Source organism: Rhinolophus ferrumequinum, chromosome X, assembly GCF_004115265.2.
Source record: "Rhinolophus ferrumequinum isolate MPI-CBG mRhiFer1 chromosome X, mRhiFer1_v1.p, whole genome shotgun sequence".
Classification (NCBI taxonomy): Eukaryota; Metazoa; Chordata; class Mammalia; order Chiroptera; family Rhinolophidae; genus Rhinolophus; species Rhinolophus ferrumequinum.
Window position 1 is genome coordinate 53,752,443 of NC_046284.1, and position 24,603 is coordinate 53,777,045.

General features: G+C 37.7%; 1 protein-coding gene across 3 annotated transcripts in view; it reads left to right on the plus strand.

Moving 5' to 3' along the window:
• Positions 1-24,603, plus strand: part of SYTL4 (synaptotagmin like 4) — a 71,511-nt gene that overhangs the window by 25,956 nt on the left and 20,952 nt on the right. For 2 of the 3 annotated variants that reach the window (XM_033108539.1, XM_033108548.1), the window contains exons 2-5: positions 19,808-19,987; positions 20,240-20,455; positions 20,593-20,702; positions 20,928-21,030. In XM_033108539.1, the coding sequence (XP_032964430.1) occupies positions 19,878-19,987; positions 20,240-20,455; positions 20,593-20,702; positions 20,928-21,030 (539 nt within the window). In that variant the 5' untranslated portion in view covers positions 19,808-19,877. The remainder of the gene's footprint in view (positions 1-19,807; positions 19,988-20,239; positions 20,456-20,592; positions 20,703-20,927; positions 21,031-24,603) is intronic. The other variant, XM_033108557.1, reaches the window with a different exon arrangement.

Consider the following 24,603-nt stretch of genomic DNA (forward strand, 5'->3'; position numbering starts at 1 on the left):
CCGGTCGTGTATTAGAAAATTCCCTCAGTTTCTGTATGTCTGGAAAGGTCTTTATTCCTCCTACATATCTAAAGGATATCTTTGCTGGATATATTATTCTTGGCTCATAATTTCTCTCTTTCAATAGTTTGAATGTTTGGTTCCACTCCCTCCTGGGTTGTAGAGTTTCTGCTGAAAAATCTGATGATAATCTAATGGGCTTTTCTTTGTAGGTTACCGTCTTCTTTTCCCTGGCTGCCTTGAGGATTCTTTCTTTGTCGTTGATTTTAGACAGGTTCAATACAATATGCCTTGGAGGTGGCCTGTTGGGATTGAGGTAATTAGGTGTTCTTTTTGCTTCTTGGATTGGAGGATCCAGTTCTGTTCACAAGTTTGGGAAGTTCTCATCAACAATTTGTTTGAATATATTCTCTGTTCCCTTCTCTCTTTCTTCTCCTTCTGGTATGCCCATTATTCTTATATTGCTCTTTCTGATGGAGTCAGAAAGTTCTTGTCGAGTTCTTTCATTCCTTTTAAGCCTCAAGTCTCTTTCTTCTTCCATCTGTGTCATTTCCAGGTTTCTATCTTCGATGTCACTGATTCTTTCCTCCATCTGGTCAACTCTACTATCTAAGCTTGTTATTTCATTCTCCATTTCTTCTATTGAGTTCTTAATCTCCAGAAATTCTATTTGGTTCTTTTTTAAAATTTCAATCTCTTTCGTAAAATGCTCATGTTGTTCTTTGATTGCGTTTCTGAGTTCATTAAACTGCCTTTCTGTGTTTTCTTGCATCTCGTTGAGTTTTTTCCGTACTGCAATCTTGAATTCTCTGTCGTTTAAGTCACATATTTCTATATCTTTAAGTTCCTGTTCTGGAGACTTTTCACTTTCTTTCTGAGCTGTCTTGTTGCCTTGGTTATTCATGGCAATTACTGATTTATTATTTCTCTTCCTAGACATCTGCATGAGTGTCCTCTGCAACAGGTTGATAGGAAGAGGTCTTTCTTTTGTTTTTCAGTACTTGTTGGTAGAATATTTTATTTTCTCTCTGACAGCAACCTTTGTTTTCTCTCTCACACGGTAGTGCTATGTTTTCTCTGCACTATTCCAGCTTCTCATACAATAGGGGGATTACCTGGGGGACGGGCTTCTCCTCTGTTAACAGTTCGCCTGGGTCACAGGGCACAGTGTCTGTGTGGGTATGCGGAGAGCTTTGGAAGTTGCAAAGCTCTTCCTGCACCAGATTCAGAGCCGGTATGTTTCAGCAGTTCTGTTTACTCCTGCAGGGATTCGCCCAGATAGGTGGGGACAGGGGCAGGGTGAGTTGTGAGAGGTGGCCCAGAGCAATGGCGGGGGCCACCACCACAGCTGGTCCTGCTTCCACAGCTCCCTCCCCTCTGCCGGAACTTGTTGGGATGCGAATCTGTGTCTGCGGTCCACATTTCTCAGAACAGCAAATATTCTGTTCTTTTGATCTGACACTGCTACTAATCCGCTTCTAGCACTGGCCAGGTGGGGGCTGGGCGAGCTCTGGGAGGGTAGGGAGGGGGCGGCTAGTCTCAGTGCCTAAGGCTTCCATTCTCTGCTTGTCAGTGAGGGCTTAAACCACTGTTTTCAGCCTTCTTCCCTCAGTCTTTGCTCCGAGGTATCTGCCGTGAGTGTTGGTTCAGCCGTGTTATATGCTACCCCCTCAGCCCTGTGGGCCATAAGCGGAGCCCTAGCAGTCTGAGTTCTTCCCTCTCCCGCAGCTGCGGTAGTTCCGGGATGCAGCGAGCTCGCAGCACTGGGTAAGTCTGCGTTCTGTACCCGCATGGCTCTGTCTCCACACTTCTCCCTTCCCTCCTCCCCCACTTGCGCGATTCGCCCACCTTTCAGTGAATTCAGTAGTGGGCCTCTTCGTCTTGCCTGTCTGCTGTGCAGGGTGTCCTTTGTGGAGTTATTGTTGTTTGATTAGTTGTAAATTCACGGGGAGCTTTACAGAGGCTCACCTCACGCCGCCATTTTGATGATGCCCCAATTTTTAATTCTTAATCCTTTCTCCTTTTCACCGATACCCCCAAACCCCTTTCCATCAGGCAACCATCAAAATGTGTTCTGTATCTATGAATGTGTTTCTGTTTAGTTTGGATTTTGTTCTTTAGATTCCACATATAAGCAAAATCACAATGCATCTGTCTTTCTGTCTGGCATACTCCACTCAGCACAATACCCTCTTGGTCCATCCATCCTGCTGCAGATGGCAAGAACCCATTCCATTCCCTGGCGGAGCAATATTACGTTGTATATATGTACCACCTACTCTTTATTCATTCATCTGTCGAAAGACAACTTGGCTGCCTCCACATCTTAGCCATTGCAAACAGTGCTTCAATGAACATATGGATATACATGTCTCCTCAAAATACCATTTTGGGTTTCTTCAGATAAATGCCCAGAAGTGGGATTGCTGGGTCTTTCTTTGTTTCTTGTTATAGCCTTTGTTTTAAAGTCTCTTTTGTCTGGTATAAGTATTGCTACCCCAGATTTTTTTGTTTTTTCATTTCCATTTTCATGAAATATCTTTTTCCATCCCTTTCCTTTCAGTCTATGTGTGTCTTTCAATCTGAAGTGAGTCTCTTGTAGGCAGCATATGTAAGGGTTTTGTCTTCTTATCCATTCAGGCCTTCTATGTCTTTTGATTGGAACTTTTAATCCATTTACATTGAAAGTAGTTGTTGATATATATGTAGCTATTGCCATTTTATTATTCATAATTTTGATTTTTTTGTCTTAAAGAAGTCCTTCTAACATTTCTTGTAATACTGGTTTGGTGGTGATGAATTCCTTTAGCTATTTCTTGTCTGAGATACTCTTTTATCTGTCCTTTGATTCTAAATGATAGCTTTGCTGGGTAGAGTAATCTTGGTTGTAGGTCCTTGCTTTTCATCACATTGAATATTTTGTGCCAGTCTCTTCTGGCCTAAAAAGTTTCTGTTGAGAAATCAGCTGACAATCTTATGGGAGCTCCCTTATAAGTTACTAGCTGCCTTTCTCTTGCTGCTTTTAGAATTCTCTCTTTGTCTTTAACATTTGGAATTTTAATTTTGATGTGTCTTGGTATTGGCCTGTTTGGCTTTATTTTGTTTGGGACTCTCTGCACTTCCTGGACTTGTATGTCTATTTCCTTCACCCAGGTTAGGAAAGTTTTCAATCATTACTTCTTCATATAGTTTCTCAATCCCTTGCTTTCTCTCTTCTCCTTCTGGTGCCCCTGTGATGCGAATGTTGTTATGCTTGATGTTGTCCCAGAGGAACTTTAAACTATCCTCATTTTTTGGGATTCTTTTTTCTTTTTGCTGCTCTGTTTGGGTATTTTCTGCTACCTTGTCTTCCAAATCACTGATTTGATCCTCTGTTTCATATAGTCTGCTGGTGATGCCTTCTGGTACATTCTTCATTTCAATTATTGTATTCTTCTCTTTTGACTGTTTTTTTTTTATGGTTTCTATGTCCTTTTTTATGCTTGCTATCTGTTGAACTTCTCTCTAAGTTCTTTGAACATCCTTATAACCATTGTTTTGAACTCTATATCTGGTAGGTTTCTTGCCATTTTTTGTTCTTTTTCTGGAGTTGTCTCCTGTTCTATCATTTGGGATGTATTTCTTTGCTTCCTCATTTTGGCTCCCACTGTGTTTGTTTCTATGTATTAGATAGATCTGCTATGTCTCCCAGTCTTGCCAGGTGGTCTCATGTAGTAGGTGCCCTGTGGTGCCCAGTGGTACAGTCTCTCTGGTCACTTGCTCTGGGTGCTTCAGGAATGTACCCCCTGTAAGCCTCCAAAGCCCTCTGAGTCACCATCCCTCTACCAGAGCCCAGGATGAGGGCCTGTGAGTGAGTGAATCTGTGCACGGTCCTTTAAGAAAACATCTGGGTTTCCAGCAGCCTTCCATCCCACCTAGATGGTCAGAATCCCCACTGTTTTTCACAGCCAGATGTTGTGGGGGCTCCTCTTCCTGGCACCAGTACCCTGGGCTGGGGAACTTGGTGTGGAGCTGGAGGCCCTCACTCCTTCTGGGGGGAAACCTCCATGGCTGAGATATCCCTCCTGATTATCAACTGCCACATGGAGGTTTGGGGCTGGCCTGTTTCACGTCTCTGCCACTCCTGCCAATCTCAACTTGGCTTCTTTGTATCCTTAGTTATAAAACTTCTGTTCAGCTAGAATTTAGATGGATCTCCAGGTTGATTTTTCTATAATTTAGTTGTAATTTTAATGTGTTCATGGAAGGAGGCAGCAGACTGTGAATCTATTCCACCATCTTGGATCTCTCTACTATAAATATTCTTGAGCTCTGTTCTGGGATGCATTTGAGTTACTTGGAAACAGATTAATCCTTTCAGGCTTTGCTGTTTAGATTTGTTATGCAAGACCAGAGCAGTGCACAGTCTTCAACTAATTATTTCCATTACAGAGGTAAGACCCTTCTGCATACTCTGCCCAGTGTCCAGTGAATCATGAGGTTTTCAAGTTTGGCTGGTGGAACAAGCACTGTGTGAGTGACAGGTGCTGTTCTTTTGAGTCCTTTTAGCTGGTTCTTTCCCTGGTCTAGGGTAATGTCCTCACAGGTATGCTGACTAGTCCTTTGGTGAATACTCGAGGGAGACCCTCTGCAGCTCTCTGAAGATGTTTCTTTATCCAGATCTCTCAGGTACTTTGTCCTATGTACTCTAGCCACCTAGGTTTCCCCAGACTCAGCTCTGTCACCTCAACTCAGGGAGTTCACCGGGTTCTGCCTACATTCCTCCTCCCTGTGCAATGGCATGCAAATTGTCTCAAGGCACTAGGCCTGGAAAATCAGAGGGCTCATCCTATTTGTTTTCTGTCTCTCAGGGATCACAGTCCTTCATTGTCTGATGTTCAGTGTCTCGAAAACCACCATTTTTCATGTATTTTATCCACTTTTAAAATTAGTTCCAGGTGTACAAAATAACGTAATAGACATTTACACCCCTCACAAAGTGATAACCCCCCTCTCTCAATCTGCTACCCCTCTGACATTGTATATAGCTGTTATAATTCCATTGGCTCTATTCCCTATGCTGTACTCCATATCCGGTGACCATATATATATTAAATTTATAGTTGACATTCAGTATTGTTCAGCTTCAGCTTCAGGTGTACACTGCAGTAGTCAGACATCTACACCGTCCATGAACTGGTCTCCCTAATGAGACAAGTGCCCATCTGACACTATACAAAATCTTTACATTATTGGTTATATTCCCCAAACTGTATTTTGTATCCCCGTGGCAATCTTGTGGTTACCAATTTGTGTTTTCTAATTCCCTCACCTTCTCCCTCATCCCCACCCCTCTTCCATCTAGCAACCCTCAGTTTTTTCTCTATATTTTTGACTGTTTCTAATTAGTTTGCTCATTTATTCTGTTCTTTATTCCACATATAAATGAGATCATATGGTATTTGTCTTTCTCCATCTGTCTTGGTTCACTTAGCATAATGTTCTCTAGATCCATCAATATCATTGCAAATGGTAAGATTTCATTCTTCTTTATGGCCGAGTAATACTCCATTGTAAAAATGAACCTCAGTTTCTCAATCCAGTCATCTACTGGTGCGCATTTCGGTTGTTTCCAGATCTTGGCTGTTGTGAATAGCACTGTAGTAAACATAGGGGTGTATATATTTTTTTGAGTTAGCGTTTTAGATTTCTCTGGTAGATACCTAGGAGTGAAATTGCTGGGTGATAAGGTAGCTCCATTTTCAGTTTTTTGAGGTACCTCTATACTGATTTCCATAGTATGGAAATTGGTGGCTGCACCAATCTGCAATCCCGCCAACAGTGCACGAGGGTTCCCTTTTTTCCACATCCTTGCCAGCACTTGTTGTTTGTTGATTTATTGATGCTACCCATTCTGACTGGAGTGAGGTGGTATCTCATTGTGGTTTTTATTTGCATTTCTCTAATGATTAGTGAGGTTGAGCATTTTTTCATATGTCTGTTGGACATCTGTCTGTCCTCTTTAGAAAAGTGTCTCTTTATGTCCCCTGCCCATTTTTTAATTTTTTTTTTCCTTTGGTGTTGAGTTGAATGAGTTTTTTTTAAAATAAATTTTGGATATTAACCCCTTATCAGATGTATCATTGACAAATATCGTCTCCCATTCAGCAGGATGCCTTTTTTTTTTTTTTTTTTTTTTTTTTTTTTTTTGCTTCTAAGAGACAGCAATTTATTTGACACAAGGGCTTCCAGTACCTTATCCTTGCTAAAGTTTAGGAAACTGAGGCGAGATGGTTAAAAAAAAGGCCTAATAGTTTGAAAATGCCTATCAACAATCTTTTTTTTTCTTTTTTATTTAATTATTTTTTTTTATTAGTTTCAGGTGCACAAGACAAAGTAATACTTAGACGTTTATCATTTATATCCCTCACACTGTGTGAACCCCCTCCCCCCATCCACTATCCCTCTGACATCGCACACAGCCATTACATTTCCACTGTCTCTATTCCTAGTGCTGTACTCCGCTTCTTGTAAGTATATACATACGTATATATACATATATATATAAAATTATAGTTGGCGTTCATTATTGTTCAGCTTCAGGTGTACAGTGCAGTGATCAGGCATCTACATCATCCCTGAGGTGGTCTCCCAAATGGGAGACGTGTCCATCGGATACCCTACAAAATCTTTACAACATTATTGATTACATTCCCCAAATTAATTTTCAAAACCCCGGGGCCATCTTGTGGTTACCGACTGTTTTCTAATCCCCTCACCTTCCCCCTTATCCCCACCCCCGGCCCATCTAGCAACCCTCAGTTTTTCCTCTATGTCTCCAAAACTGTTTCTAATTAGTTCATTCACTGATTCTTTTCTCTGGATTTCTCATATAAGTGAAATCATATGGTATTTGTCTTTCTCTGTCTGATTTATTTCACTTAACATAATGTTCTCTAGGTCCATCCATGTTGTTGCAAATGGTAAGATTTCTTTCTTCTTTATGGCTGTGTAATACTCCATTGTACAAATGTACCACATTTTCTTAATCCAGTCATCTACTGATGGGCATTTTGGTTGTTTCCATGTCTTGGCTATTGTGTATAGTGCTGCAATAAACATAGGAGTGCATAAAGATTTTTGAATTGGAGTTTTGGATTTCTCCGGATAGATACCTAGAAGTGGAATTGCTGGATCATAGGGTAGTTCCATTTTCAGATTTTTGAGATACCTCCATACTGTTTTTCCATAGTGGCTGCACCAATCTGCAATCCCACCAGCAGTGCACACGCGTACCCTTTTCTCCACGTCCGCACCAGCACTTGTTGGCCTTTTTGTTTTATTGATGGTTCCCTTTGCTGTAAAAAACCTTTTTAGTTTTATGTAATCCCATATGTTTATTTTTTCTCTTACTTCTGTTGCCCGAGGGGATATATCAGTAAAAATATTATTAAGGGTAATATCTGCAAATTTACTTCCTATATTTTCTTATAGGAGTTTTATGGTTTCGGATCTTACGTTTAAGTCTTTAATCCATTTCAAATTTATTCTCGTTTATGGCATAAGGAGGTGGTCCAGCTTCATTTTTTTGCATGTGTCTGTCTAGATTTCCCAGCACCATTTATTGAATAGACTGTCTTTACCTCAATGTAAATTCTTGCTCATCTTCATTGTCATAGATTAAATGACCATATAGGTGTGGATTTATTTCTGGGCTCTCTATTCTGTTCCATTGATCTATGTGTCTTTTTTAATGCCAGTACCATGCTGTTTTGATGACTATAGCCTTGTAGTATGATTTGATGTCAGATATCATGATACCTTCCACTTTGTTCTTATTTGTCCAGATTGCCGTGGCTATTCAGGGTCTTTTATGATTCCATATAAATTTTAGGATTATATGTTCTATGTCTATGAAAAATGTCATTGATAGTTTGATAGGAATTGCGTTGAATCTATATATTGCCTTAGGTAGTATGGGCATTTTAGCTATATTCTTCCTATCCATGAGCATGGTATGTGTTTCCATTTACTTGTATCTTCTTTAATTTCTCTCTTCAGTGTCACAATTTTCTGAGTACAGGTCTTTTACTTCTTTGGTTAAATTTATTCCTAAGTATTTTATAGATTTTGAAGCAATTGTAACTGGGGCTGTTTTCTTAATTTCTCCGTCTGATAAGTTTATTATTGATGTATAAAAATGCAACTGATTTCTGAATATTAATTTTATATCTTGCTACTTTACTAAATTCATTTATCAGTTCTAATAGTTTTTTGGTGGAGTCTTTGGTGTTCTCTATGTATAGTATAATGTCACCTGCATATAATGACAATTTTACTTCATCCTTTCCTATTTGGATGCTTTTATTTCTTTTTCTTGTCTGATTGCTGGGGCTAGAACTTCCAGAACTATGTTGAATAAAAGTAGTGAAAGTGGGCAGCCTTGTCTTGTTCCTGATCTTAGGGAGAATGGTTTTAGCTTTTCCCCATTGAGTATGATGTTAGCTGTGGGTTTATCATACATGGCCTTTATTATGTTGACATATGATCCCGCTATTCCCACTTTGCTATGAGTTTTTATCATAAATGGCTGCTGGAATATGTTATCTTGAGGCTGCTTGAGGTGTTCTTGTTTCAGGCAGAGTGAAATCCATTCCATTTTACTCTATCTTGGCCGGAAGTAGAAGTTCACTGCCATTTTTATAATCCCAATTTTTCATGATCAGTTATAATTTGTAGCCCAATTTCAATTCTAACCTTTCAAAAATGTGGACAGTATTACATTTCTTAATATAGCTGGATGAATTCTAAATATCAGTGTTCAAAAGTGTAAAGAATCTGACATGCAGCAATATACATCTCACATCACTACCCAGTTTCTGTGTAAAACATAGTGTCATTTGAGTAACAATAGCAGTTTAATTCAGGGCTTCTCATTTAAACTAATACCCTGTGAAAGACTGTTTTCATGTTCAGTGAAGTATACATTTTACCAAAATTGTCCATTGTCCTTGGCCCAAACAATGAAGCTTGTATCACGTCACTTTGGTGGTATGTGACTGATAATCCAATAGAATTTATATGCAAAACCATCGCATAATTACTACTTGTAAAGTTAGAGGAATAATTTAATGCCTGTTAAGTCTTTTTCCCCTTGATCATAGATCAATTTTTCTGAAATTCTTCTGTATCTCTAAGGTTGTCAATGTAATTTCTCACTTAAAAACAATGCCTGAAACTTTAAATGGTGTTTAGATGCAGTTTAACTTGCAGTTCATCTGTATTCTTTAAAAGGGAATAAATGTCACTATGCAAGACCCAGTTTAGTCTTAAAACACAAATGCACATATGAAAACTGACAGTAAAAATAGCTAACACTTAGCATTCTGTGTTCACATTACTTTAAGCACTTTACATTATTTTAAAAATACTTTTAATCTTTTTAAGAAGCCCACAAGGGTCGGCACAGTTATTATCTTCATTTTACAAATGAGAAAATTTAGGCACTGAAAGGTTTAGTAACTTGCCCAAGGTTGCACAGCTAGTAAATGGTGAAGTTGGGATTCAAATTCAGGCAACCTGTCTCCAGAGTCCATGTTCTTAACCATAACACCATACTGCCTTAGGAAAACAAAACACTTTTCTTTCAGCTCTATTACCACTCTTCATTTTCTGTGAGTTTAAGTTTAAAAATATAAATACGAATATATTTCTGAGTAAAGACATTCAGTAAACATTTGTTGAATTCATACTGTGTTTCAGACACTGTGCTAAGTAGATTTCTGGGGGTATGAAGTCCAGATATAGTGCCTGCCCTCAAGTAGGTCATGTCTGGTAGAAGTTTCTAGTTTGAGCATAAATATTACCATTTTCCCGTTTATATATACATTGCATGTTTAGGGGAGGAAGGGGTACCTATGTGCACAACAAATTGAGCACAGCAAAATCTGTTTTATTTGCTGCCCAGTGCAGGGACATTATTAGGTATTTTTCTAATTCACTTCAGTTTCTATTTTGGGAACACCAACAGTAATTTTTAAGCTAAGTACTATTCTTACAAGGAATTCTATATTCTATGTAGTCTACATCTAATTTTTTTATATTCTAGGACCTTGCACAAAGTAATATAACTAATAAATAGTAAAGCTAGGATTTGAACCCAAGTCTGTCTTGTACCACTATATTCATTATTTCATCCTTCCTTTCTGTTTGGCCCACTTTTTAATTTTTAAAACTGGTATTCAGAATTTAGTATAATTTGAGATAGCTCTCCTCACCCCTTCTTGAAAACTAGCTGTGTTACTATTAATGCTCATTTATTATTATTATCTCCTAATCTATAGGATTAAGGTATAAATGGGATATGTCAATTTGGATATATAATTCTATGTATGTTCCTTATATTAAGCTTATTGTATTCAACTCGTCCATACATTTACTACTTAAGAGGGGTATGTTAACCTCTCATTTTGATGGTACATTTTTCAGTTCCCTCTTTTGTAAGTATTGGCATTAAAATATTACCCTGAATTTTGAGAAATATGCATACATATGTAATTATATATGTATATATTATATATACACACACATATAAATGTATATCTATATATATATATACACACACATACATATATATATGTAATTTTCTAACTAAACAAACCATCTTTTCTAAAACATCTTCTTCTGGAACTGAAGTTCCACAAGGATGCTGTATTAAGATATTTCATCTAAGTATTGACACCTCATGACTAACATGGAACAAATTGCCTGTTAGAGCTCAGGTTTGGTCACCCATGTAATCTGAGCTGTGGTTTTCTCAGTAGATAATCCATGATCTTTTGACCACACACCTGTGATTGAATTTCAATGAAGGGCCTTAACAAATATTCCTGGGCTTTGGTTTCTCCACTAAACCCTAGTGTCCATCAATTGAGTGAATATGAAAGGTCACAAGTTTTCTAACTGCAAATCTGTCTGGATTTCTTATTTGTGCTTCCATTATTTTTCTGAGTTATATTTTTCCAAATGTGATCTACCATTTACCATGAAAAATATATCACATAACTCACTGCATACGAAAGCATTAGATTTATTCCATATTTTCCTTTTTGAGTTACTAGAAAATACTCTATCCTATGGTAAGGGGGTAGTGAGGCAGGCAGCAGGGTTCCTGTTTAAGATGTTAATGATAAATTTAGAGGGAGACATCATCAAAATGGCAGCGTGAGGTGAGCCTCTATAAATCTCCCCTGGAATTTGCAACTAATCGAACAACTATAACTCCACAAAGGACTCCCTGCACAGCAGACAGGCAAGACGAAGAGGCCCACTACTGAATTCACTGAAAGGTGGGCGAATCGCGCAAGTGGGGGAGGAGGGAAGGGAGAAGTGTGGAGACAGAGCCGTGCAGGTACAGGACGCAGACCTAGCTCAGTGCTCCGAGCTCGCTGCATCCCAGAACCACCACAGCTGCAGGAGAGGGAAGAACTCGGACTGCTACGGCTCTGTTTATGGCCCACCAGGCTCAGGGGAAAGCATATAACACAGCTGAACCCAACGCTCACGGCAGACACCTCGGAGCAAAGACTGAGGGAAGAAGGCGAAAACGGTGGTTTAAGCCCTCACTGCCCAGCAGAGAATGGAAGCCTTAGGCACTGAGACTAGCCACCCCCTCCCTACCCTCCCAGAGCTCGCCCAGCCCCCAGTTGCCCGGTGCTAGAAGCGGAACAGTAAGAGTGTCAGATCAAAAGAACATAATATTTCCTGTTCTGAGAACTGTGGACTGCAGACACAGATTTGCAGCCCAACTAGTTCCGGCAAAGGGGAGGGAGCTGTGGAAACAGGACCTGCTGTGGTGGTGGTCGCCGCCATTGCTCTGGGCCACCTCTCACAACTCACCCTGCCCCTGTCCCCACCTATCTGGGCGGATCCCTGCAGGAGTAAACAGAACTGCTAAAACATACGGGCTCTGAATCTGGTGCAGGAAGAGCTTTGGAACTTCCAAAGCTCTCCGCATACCCACACGGACACTGTGCCCTGTGACCCAGGTGAACTGTTAACAGAGGAGAAGCCCGTCTCCCAGGGAATCCCCCCATTGTGTGAGAAGCTGGAATAGTGCAGAGAAAACATAGCACTACCGTGTGAGAGAGAAAAAAAGGCTGCAGTCGGACAGAAAATAAAACATTCTACCAACAAGTCCTGGAAAACAAAAGAAAGACCTCTTCCTATCAACCTGTTGCAGAAACCACTCCTGTAGATGTCCAGGAAGAGCAATAATAAATCAGTAATTGCCATGAATAACCAAGGCAACAAGACAGCTCAGAAAGAAAGTGAAAAGTCTCCAGAAAAGGAACTTAAAGGTATGGAAATATGTGACTTAAATGACAGAGAATTCAAGATTGCAGTTCTGAAAAAACTCAACGAGATGCAAGAAAACACAGAAAGGCAGTTTAATGAACTCAGAAACGCAATCAAAGAACAACATGAGCATTTTACGAAAGAGATTGAAATTTTAAAAAAGAACCAAATAGAATTTCTGGAGATTAAGAACTCAATAGAAGAAATTAAGAATGAGATAGCCAGCTTAGGTAGTAGAGCTGACCAGATGGAAGAAAGAATCAATGATGTTGAAGATAGAAACCTGGAGATGACATGGATGGAAGAAGAAAGAGACTTGAGACTTAAAAGAAATGAAAGAACTCTACAAGAACTTTCTGACTCCATCAGAAAGAGCAATATAAGAATAATGGGCATACGAGAAGGAGAAGAAAGAGAGAAGGGAACAGAGAATATATTCAAACAAATAGTTGATGAGAACTTCCCAAACTTGTGGACAGAATTGTATCCTCAAAAAATTACGAATAGTATTACCATATGACCCAGCAAACCCTCTCCTGTGTATCTACCCAAAAAATCTGAAAACATTTATACATAAAGACACGTGCACTGCAGTGTTCATTGCAGCTTTGTTTATGGTGTCGAAGACATGGAAACAACCAAAATGTCCTTCGATAGATGAATGGATAAAGAAGTTGTGGTATATATACACAATGGAATACTGTTCGGCGGTAAGAAAAGATGATATAGGAACATTTGTGACAACATGGATGGATCTTGAGAGTATAATGCTAAGCGAAATAAGTCAGACGGAAAAAGCAGCGAACCATATGATTTCACTGATATGTGGTATATAAACCAAAAACAACAAAAGAACAAGGCAACGAAATGAGAAACAAAAACTCATAGACACAGACAATAGTTTGGTGGTTACCAGAGGGTAAGGGGGTGGGGGATGGGAGATGAGGGTAAGGGGATTAAATATATGGTGATGGAAGGAGAACTGACTCTGGGTGATGAACACACGAAGGGATTTATAGATGATGTAATACAGAATTGTACAGCTGAAATCTATGTAATTTTACTAACAATTGTCACCCCAATAAATTAAAAAAAAGTTGTTAATGATAAATTTAGTATTATTGTGATTTGTTCTTTGACCTATGAGTTATTGAAAAGTGTCTTTACATTTCTAGAAAATATTGGGATTAAAAAATATCGTTTGTTATTGACTTCACATTTAATTTTTTTGAGGTCAGAGACCATGGACTGCATGAAAATGATTTCTTTGAAATTACTGAGACTTGCATTATAACCTAGTACAATCCCCCTAGTCATTTTGGGGGATAAATGTTCCATATGTGCTTGAAAAGAGTGTGATTCTCTAACTGTATGTAGAATTCTACATATGTCCATTAAATCAAGCTTACATCTTTCGTTGTTTGACTTGTCTATAGAGTTACAAATTTTTTATCTGCTGATACTAGCAATAATGTTTCAGTCTATGACAGATTGCTTATAGGATAGTGGTATACCATATAGCGTAGGTGTGTAGTAGGTTGTACCCTGTACGTATCTGTAAGTACAGTCTGTGATGTTCAAACAATGATGAAATCACCTAAAGAATCATTTCTCAGAACGTATCCCTGTCATTAAGTGGTGTATCACTGTAATTCAAGGTGGTATGTTAATATCCCATTTGAATGGTTGATTTTTCAATTTCTCTCTCTATTTGTACTTAGTCTTCGTTTATATATTTGGAGGTGTTTTATTAGTATATAGAGGTTTGTTTACTCTGTAGTGATCTTTATCCTTTATAATATTTTTGTCTTGAAGTTTTGTTTTTTAGGTATTAAGATAGCCTCAATTTTCTTTTGGTTAGCATTTAGTTCGTATATCTTTTTCCATCTTTTTTACTTTCAGTCTTTCCTTGTCCTTATGTGTTAGGTGTGTCCCGTATAAATGGCACATAGCTGAATTTTAAAATTTTATTCAGTCTGTTAATCTCTGTATTTTAATGGGTGAGTTTTGCTCATATATGCTTTTTATGTTTATTAACATATCGGAACTTGTTTTTACCATCTTTTTTTTTTCTTTCTAGTTGTCTCATTTTTTCCTATGCTTTCCTTTTTCTGCTTTCCTTTAAATTTTTTTTTCTTATTTGTTTTCTTCTCCCCACTGATTCTGCAAGATCCCCTCTCAAGTGAACTTGCTAATAACAGGGTTAGTGTTGGAAATCACAGTAACCCATAGTTGAAGGTAGGGCTAGGGGTGGGATGTGACTTTTCTAAAAGGAGTCACGTTTGCAAGTGATGGGGGAGAGGAGACAAGGAGATGATGGAGGTCATGGCTAATTGACTCTAAAAACATTTTGTTTTTTTACAATTGTGAGACAAGGATGTCTGATAGGACTGGAGGAATGGGAAGTGGGAGTGTGAGATGAAGTCTTAATATTAATATTAAAATTAATATAAGATCCAGTCTTATTTTACTATAAGACTGGGTATAATATAATGTAATGTAATGTAATGTAATGTAATATAATATAATACCTGGTCTTACATTAATTTTTGCTCCAAAAGACGAATTAGAGCTGATGGTCCGGCTAGGTCTTATTTTCGGGGAAACACGGTATGTTGATTCTTCCAGTCCATGAACAGGGAATGTCTTTCCATTTCTTTGTGTCTTCTCCAATTTTTTTTAAAAAAATGTCTTATGTTTTTCAATATATAAGTCTTTCACATCCTTGGTTAAATTTATTCCTAGGTATTTTACTCTTTTTGTTGAAATTGCAAAAGGAATTCTTTTTTTATTTCGTTTTCTGAAATAAAACATTGTTAGTATATACATTGTTAGTATATAGGAATGCGGTGGACTTTTGTACATTGATTTTGTAGCCGGCAACTTTACTGTATTTGTTTATTGTTTCTAACAGCTTTTTGGTGGATTCTTTAGGGTTTTCTATATATAACATCATATCATCTGCAGAAAGTGACAATTTAACTTCTTCATTACCCATTTGGATGCCTTTTATTTCAGAATTCTCTTGCTTGATTGCTCTGGCTAGGACTTCCAATACCATGTTGAAAAGCAGAGGTGATAGGGGATAGCCCTGTCGTGTTCCTGAACGTAGAGCAAAGGGCTTCAGTGTTTCACCATTAATTATGAGATTAGCTGAGGGTTTCTCATATATGGCCTTTATTATGTTGAGGTATCTTCCTTCTATACCCATTTTATTAAGTGTTTTAATTATAAATGGATGTTGTATCTTGTCAAATGCTTTTTCTGCATCAATTGTTATAATCTTATGATTTTTGTCCTTTATTTTGTTTATGTGATGTATCACATTGATGGATTTGCAGATGTTGAACCATCCTGTGCCCCTGGGATGAACCCTACTTGGTCATGACGTATAATCTTTTTAATGTATTGTTGCATTTGATTTGCTAGAATTTTGTTTAGGATTTTTGCATCTGTATTCAGCCGAGGTATTGGTCTGTAGTTTTCTTTTTTTGTGTTATCCTTACCAGGTTTTGGTAGCAGGCTAATGTTGGCCTCATAAAGTGATTAGGGAGTACTGTCTCTTCTTCAATTTTTTAGAAGAGATTGAGTAGTATACGTATTAGATCGTCTTTGAAGGTTTGGTAGAATTCACTAGTGAAGCCGTCTGGTCCTGGACTTTTGCTTTTGGGAAGGTTTCGGATGACTGATTCAATTTCCTTACTGGTGATTGGTCTATTTAGATTTTCCAGTTCTTCGTGATTCAGCCTAGGAAGCCAATATGTTTCTATGAACATGTCCATTTCTTCTAGATTGTTGAATTTGGTGGCATACTGTCCTGCATAGTATTCTTGGATGATCCTTTTATTTCTTTGGCATCTGTAGTAACTTCCCCTGTTTCATTTCTGATTTTGTTTATTTGTGTGTTTTCTCTTTTTATCTTAGTGAGTCTAGCCAATTTTATTAATCTTTTCAAAGAACCAGCTCTTTGTTGCATTAATTTTTTTCTATTGTCTTTTTGTTCTCTATTTCATTTAGTTCTGCTCTGGCTTTTATTATTTCCTTCCTTCTGCTGACTTTGGGTTTCATTTGTTCTTCTTTTTCTAGTTCTTTAAGGTGTAACATGAGGTTATTTATCTGGGATTTTTTTGTCGTTTCTTGAGATAGGCCTGTAATGATATTAATTTCCCTCTTAAAACTGCTTTTTCTGCATCCCCCAAATTTTGGTAGGATGTGTTTGCGTTCTCATTTGTTTCTATGTATCTTTTGATCTTTCCTCTTATTTCTTCTTTGACCCGGTCGTTCTTTAAAAGTATGTTGTTTAATCTCTACATATTTGTGCTTTTTCCTGCTTTCTTTTTGCAGTTGATATCCAATTTCAAAGCCTTGTGATCAGAGAATATGCTTGGGATGATTTCAATCTTCTTAAATTTTTGAGGCTAGTTTTATGTCCCCGTGTATGGTCTATCCTTGAGAATGTTCCATATACACTAGAAAAGAATGTATAGTCTGATGTTCTAGGATGAAGTGCTCTATAAATGTCAATTGTGTCCATTTCATTTAATGTGTCATTTAGGGCTGCTATTTCATTATTTATTTTCTGTTTGGATGATCTATCCATAGCTGTCAGTGATGTATTTAAGTCCCCTAGTATAATTGTGTTTTGGTCAATTTCTCCCTTTAGTTCTGTTAGTAGTTGCTTGGTATATTACAGTGCTCCCTGTTTGGGGGCACAAATACTGATGACTGTTATGTCTTCTTGTTGTATAGTCCCCTTTATCATTACAAAATGTCCATCATTGTCTCTTGTGACCTTTTTTATCCTGAAGTCTGTTTCATCTAATATCAGTATTTGCCTTACTTCTAATCCCATTTCTTCTCTTGTAGCTCTTATCTCTGTCAGGATTGTCACTAGCCAGTCAGTTGTTTGACCTGGATGGACTTTGTTTACCACAGAGTATTGTCACGATGGAGGATGACTTAGGGTGCACTTTAAAACACACTTTCTCTGAACCGTATCTCACACCCGACTGACTGCACCGAAGAAGTTGAAACTTGTCACACACTGTTACTAAGGTTCAACACACTGCTTTCCATATTGAAGATCCCTGCCTTTCCATTGGATGGCACTCGGCAGCAGCATTCACCGTATTTTGTGATCACAATGGAAAGACGTCGTGTCACACATTGATTCTGGTATGGCAATTTCTGTCAAATAAAAACATTACACTGTGTTCTCATCCACCTTATTCACCAGATCTGGTATTTTGTGACTTTTGGCTCTTCCCCAAAGTCAAAATGACCATGAAAGAAAAGTGTTTTGAATCGATTCAGGACATGGAGATAGCCACAACAGTGCTACTAAAGACACTTACAAAAGACGACTTCCAGAACTGCTTCAGAAAGTGGCAAGAACGATATGTGTGTTGGAAGTGAGGGGGATTATTTTCAGGGGGATTAATGGCAGTGTGTCTTTTACTATAATATATTTTTTTTATTTAAACATTTACCATATTGTTTGATCACACCTTGTAGGCTATTTTGGAAATGAGGAACCAGAGGGTGATGGAGGCATACTTAGTAAACCTAGGTTGTCTTTTGTCTGGACTATTACAGTAATCCCCGTCTCATTTAAATTGTTTTCTTTTTTTGATATTTAAAAGTAAGACATATGTGTAAAAAAAATCAGAACTGTATAAAAAGTAAAAAGCAAAAGTTGCTCCCTTCCAATTCTACTCCCGAAGAGAAACCAATGATAAGGGTTTTTGTTCTAGAACTTTTTCTTTGCATATACAAATGTATAGATAAATACTTTACCAAAGAAATCATTCAATATTGTCCTGCAACTACTTTTTTTTTTTTAACTCGGGTGTATTTTCATCCAGATCTACCATATTTTAAATGGCTGCATAGTATGCCATTATGTGGAATTATTATTTGGTTTAATGATTCCTCTGTTAAGGAACTTTTTTCTCTTATAAATAATGTTGTAGTAACATTCATATATATATATATATATATATATATATATATATACACCCTTGCACACATATTTGTGTGAATATTTCTATTAGGCAGAATCTTAGAAGTCGTATTGCTTGGCTAAGGAGTATGCATATTTTACAAGTGTTTTGTACTACCAAATTGCACTTCAATCTGTCCTTTCAATTAGTCTCTCATAGTATAGGTAGGGTGATCTCTGTAAAATGAATTTGATCATGTGATTTCCTGACATCAAAAACAAGACAACAACAAAGATGTTTGATGAATTTCTATTATCTATATAATGATTTTTTAAAATTCTTAATTGTTAAGAATATTTCAGAATTATATAACCTGGCCTGACCTGTCTCTCCTACCATTCTCCCCAACCAACAAACTTATACTTTGTTCTACAAGGCAAAATCCACCTCTTCTGTGAAAACTTCCATGTATACAGCTCTCTCTCTTCCCTGTTTGTACAAGATAAAATTAGTTACTACCTTCTCTAAGTTCCATAGCACTTAATTTATTATCCCTCTGATAACACTTAGTACATTGTATTGTATTTATGTGTGTCTGTCTCCCCTACTACTCTGTGAACTTCTCAAGGACCAGAACTGTTTTACTCATCTTTGTATCCCCAGCACTTTGCACAATGCCTGTCAGAGTGGGTGCTCAAAAAATGTGCGTGAAATGAGTGAAAATATTCTTGATGTAGTGTTAGCAATAAGAAGTTTGGGAGATCGAATGGGTGATGGAAATTTTGCAGTATACCGTGTTTCCCCAAAAATAAGACCTAACCGGACAATCAGCTCTAATGTGTCTTTTGGAGCGAAAATTAATATAAGATCCAGTCTTATTTTAGTATAAGACCCGGTCTATATAATATAATATAATACAATACAATACAATACAATACAATACAATACAATATAATATAATACCGGGTCTTACGTTAATTTTTGCTCCAAAAGACACATTAGAGCTGATTGTCTGACTAGGTCTTATTTTCGGGGAAACACGATAGCAGAAAGCTGACTGAATGCTGGGAACATGAAAGCTGGTCTGGAAAGGAAAAATGGGCTTCACCAGGCAGGAGTCCCCATGTGGTTTTCTCCTCTATTCCAGAGACTAGGTGTCTGATCATTTGCATTAATAGACTTGGGACTTGAGAACATTTAATGTATTGAAAATTGGATGATTGAGGATCTGCTTGGTAGACGGGGAATTTTACTCAGCTGTTCCGTGCTCTTTCCCAACCAAGATGCTTATGCTGAAAGTCCCAACCCTTTCCCAGAGTCATGAATAAGTTTTTCTTCTTGAAAAATGAAAGCCTCTTAATTTTCAGGGTAGGATTCAGATGGGAGTAGGAATGTTAAATAGGTCAGATACTTCTACATTGTTTCTTTAGCCTGGCTCAAGGGGAAAGTAGCCCATTGAAAGGCACTAGTGCTGTGGGCCTATACTGGAGTAAATTATCTGTGTGAAATTAGTTCTTACCTTATTTCAGGCAACTCTGGTAGCTCTCCTGGTCTGGTCGCTTCACAGAAAGAAGAGTAGAAGAAAAAATAGAATAAGTCATGTCGGAGATCCTTGACCTCTCTTTTCTGTCTGATGTGGAAAGAGATTTGATCCTTAGTGTTCTACAAAGAGACGAGGAGCTCCAGAAAGCAGATGAGAAAAGGATTAGGTAAGAGTCCCAGAAAAAACATGGGTTCCCAGGCCTTTGACCAATGATATCCGGACTTTTCCTTGTACCTCTCATCTGAGTTTCAAAGGAACTTGTGTATGAGATTTACAACTCCTCATTGGGTCAGGTTGGGCTCTGAGGTTGTTGCTTTCACAGAACTGAATAGTCTTACTGTCTCTACCCCACAACCCTTCTTCATCTAACCTATGCCCCTCCCGAATTCACTTGTATTTCTCTTTTGTGTCTTGGCAGGCGATTGAAGAATGAGTTACTGGAGATAAAAAGGAAAGGAGCCAAGAGGGGCAGCCAACACTATAGTGATTGGACCTGTGCCCGGTGCCAGGAGAACCTGGGCCGTTTGACTCCTAAGACCAATACTTGTCGGGGTTGTAATCACCTGGTATGCTGGGACTGCCGTATCCAGGAAAGCAATGGTACCTGGAGGTGCAAAGTGTGCGCCAAGGAGATGTGAGTGTCACCTATGGCTGAGTAGAGAGAGGAAATGAGGCCCTGGCTGTGGTGAGAATTTCTCCCCTGAGCCCTTGCTGGTTGAATGACAAGGGCCATTCTTTATCTATCTGCCATTTTCTTTTATTCCTTCCCAGAGAGCTGAAGAAGGCAACTGGAGACTGGTTTTATGACCAGAAAGTGAATCGATTTGCTTACCGCACAGGCAGTGAGATAATCAGGATGTCCCTGCGCCGGAAACCTGCAGGTACTGGATCTTTCTGGAGTTGGTTCCTTGAAGTATTTTACCTCAGTGATAGAACCTCTGGTGTGGAAAACCTTGTGTACTCTTACTGGTGGCATCCTACCTCCATGGGCTCAGCCTGTTTGTGGGAAATAAAAAGATTATATTGCCATCCCTTCTGCAAAGGTGTTGTGTTTCCATTTCCCCCATCGTCACCACCACTCTGCCATGCTTTTGTTTGTCTTAAAGTGAATAAAAGAGAGACAGTGAGACAGTCCCTCCTTCATCAGTCACAGATGGGTGATGTCTGGCCGGGAAGAAAGATCATTCAGGAACAACAGAAGGTGTCCAGGTAAGAACCAAGCAATCATTTAAAGAAATGCTACACATCCCTTTAATTCTATTATGTTTTACTTTTTTCTGTTTATAAAATAATAGATGTTCATTATAGGAAAATTTGGAAAGTACAGAAAAGAATTAAGAAGGAAGGAAAAAATATTCTTAATCCTACTACCCACATGTAACATTAACATTTTGGCATATTTACTTTATAAGGGCAATTTGAAGACAAATACAAATAACACATACTCATTATTAAAATTTTAGCCAGCATAGGAAACAATAAAGAAGGCAACAAATCACCTAAATTCCTAATACCCCAGTATTCACATTATGTGAAAATTATTTCAGTTATCATTTGTGCATATATATATATATATATATATATATATAGAGAGAGAGAGAGAGAGAGAGAGAGAGAGAGAGAGATGGGTAAATGGATAGATTGAAAAAAACTTTGTAATGTAGGACAATAATAAATTAAAAGTATTGTTTAATTTTACTTGAACTTACCAGAATAAAACACTGAAATAAAGTTGAAGAATTGCTAATCTTCAGACCAATGTTTCTTTACCATAAAAGATACTAGTCATTAGCATCACCCTAAGCTTAAGAAAAAATATCATGAAAACATTGAGCAGTTAGTCATTTTTTTTCTAATGTCTTTTTGTTAACAACCTTTTCGACATATAATTCACATGCTATACAATTCACCCATTTATGGTGTACAATGCAGTGATTTTTAGTATAGTCACAGAATTGTCCAACTGTTACCTCAGTATATTTTAGAACTTTTCATCACCTTGAAAAGAAACCCTGAACCCTTTAGCTATCACTCCCCACAACCTATCCTTCCCCATCCCTAAGCAATCACTGATGTACTTTCAATGTCTACTTTCAATGTCTATATTTGCCTATTCTGGACATTTCATTTAAATGGAATCACACAATATGTGGTCCTTTGTGACTGTCTTTTCTCATTTAACGTAATGTTTTTAACGTTCATCCATGCGGGTAGCATGTATCAGTACTTCATTTCTTCTTACTGTCAGATAACGTTTCCATTATATGTAGATACTACATTTGTTTATCCACTCACCTGTTAGTAGACATTTGGGTTATTTACACTTTTGGGCTCTTATGAGTAATGCTGCTATGAATATTCATTACGAGTTTTATGTTTGGACATATGTTTTCATTTCTCTTATGTAGATACATAGGAGTGCAGTTGCTAGGTCAAACAATCGTTTAGTCATTTTTAAAAATCTGCCTGTTTCAATATTAAACATTGTCAGTGGATTCTCTGCTGTGAAGGAGGAGGAGATTAGATTTCTTACACTTCCTCCCAACTCTTTCCCCTACTCCCAATTTTTATTAATCAAATTGTTTTTACTTTGTCAGGACTTGCGGCATTTACATTTCGTTATGCTATCATTGTACATCATCTGCTTGTTTTACCCATGTCTTTAGTTTTAAGTTCATATTTAAAAGAATTGTATGCTTATAACAGGTGTTGTACCCGGGCTTCTCTATATTTCTGAATTCTTTACTTTGATTTATTTCTTAATTGTCTGGATTTTACTATTGAGAAGTTCCTTCAAGAAGGGCTTGTGGGTGCTATTTTTATTTCATTTATGTTAAGAATGTCTGCCTAGTGCCTTTATACTTGAGTGATGTATTGGCTGGGTATTATATTCATGGGCCACACTTTCCCTTAGAAAGTTGTAGACATTAGCCTATTGTCTTCTGCCACTGGATGTAACTGTGAAGAAGTCTGAGGCCAGCTAGCCACTTGTTTTTTTTTTTTCATTTGTAGGTAACTTTGTGTGTGTGTGTGTGTGTGTGTGTGTGTGTGTGTAGTTGCCTGGCAAATTCTTGTTGAAGTTTAGTAACTTAACAAGGACATAATCTCAGTGGTATATCATTTTTCCCTAATATGCGGTGTATACTTGGTAAATTCTTTCTTCATTACTGGAAAAAATTTTCTGTACCATATACTCTGAACTCTTTTTCATTAGTTAAGTTCTCCACCCTAGGGACATTGTATGTCTTTATCCTCCATTTCAGTCCTCTTCTTTTAAATGCAAAAGATAAAGAGAAAGATGAAAACAATTAAAACCATGATTAGCCCAGCTCTGTTCTCGGTGTTGTTACTTTGATTTTCATCCATTTTCTTTCTTCCCTTCCTTCCCTTCTTCCCTCCCTCCCTTCCTTTTTGCTCTATCTAATTTTCTTATTTGAATGAATTATCTTGTTTAGGTTTTAACTTGTTCTGTGCTCTCAGTCTTTCTTTTCCTTTAATTATGTTGCTTTATCATCTTCTGTTTGAACTCTTGCACTTCATCAAATCTATATTTTTACCAAATACCTGTACAGTGTAAAGGACTCAGAAGAAAGCTACTTATTTTTCTAGGGTTATATTCTTCTCCAGAATGGGTTCTTTGTTCACTCTGCAAGTTGTTTCTATTTCCCCCCATCCATGGCGTATTTATATATGTCAGACCATTTCTTTTCATTTTATTCATGTTTAACATAGAGAGTTCTGCCCATATCTTTTGTTTGCTGTGATATAGTGTGTGTAAATTCTTCTTGACAGGCTTCTCACCTCAACTTGAAACAATTTATCTCTTCCCCACACCCAATTACACTTTAGTTTAAGGATAGAATATTGCTTTCTATATACTTCTTTTTTGTAATCCAAAAAAGAAGGCACAAAAGGCAACGTGGGGGGTCCTGGATTTTGGTGTCCTGAAATTCTCTAAAATGGCCCAGCTCACTCAATCCAGCTCTAGATGGGTCCTCTAGCTCATACCAGTGCCCTGAGAGGTGACATACCCCGACAGTCTTGTCTGCCTCTGTTGGGGTCCCCCAGGAATACCTGGGGTTACTTGAGTACTTTGTTTTCCTTGACTTATCACAGGACTTACTCACTTAGTCTGCACATCTCCACATTGGAGGAGTTTTGCTGAGCTAAATCTGTCTTCTGATTTCTTAGCCATAATTTTTTAAATTTTATGACTTGAGGCTTTACTTCTTTCTTCATTTGGTTGCTGCTGGTGAATATTTGGCTTTTTATTTGTGTTTTTTTTCTAACTTTCCTTCACCCAAAGGCAAATAACTTTATCACATTTTATATGATGCTGAGAAGAAATATAGAAATACATCAAGTAAGTAACCACACTGCTTCTGCCCCAGGCAATTATTGTTAATAATTGTTAATAGTTTTGGTGTATGGACTATCAGACTGTCTAAGTGTACATATATGGGTTGGATTCTTAATTTTTTAATTAGTTTTTTTTAAAAAAAGAGGATCATACTACATGCACATTAAGTAAAAAGAAAGTAAAAGAGAAAGAACTTTAAAAACTCAATACCACAGATATCCAATAGAAAATGAGCAAAAGATTTGAACAGATATTTCACCAAAGACAATATACAGATGTGAAATAAGCACATGAAAAGATGCTCAACATTGTTAATCACTACGGAAATGCAAATTAAAATCACCAAAAGATACGACTGTATACCCACTAGAATGGCTAAAATTTAAAAAGACTGACCATACCAGTTGTTGGTGAGGAGGTAG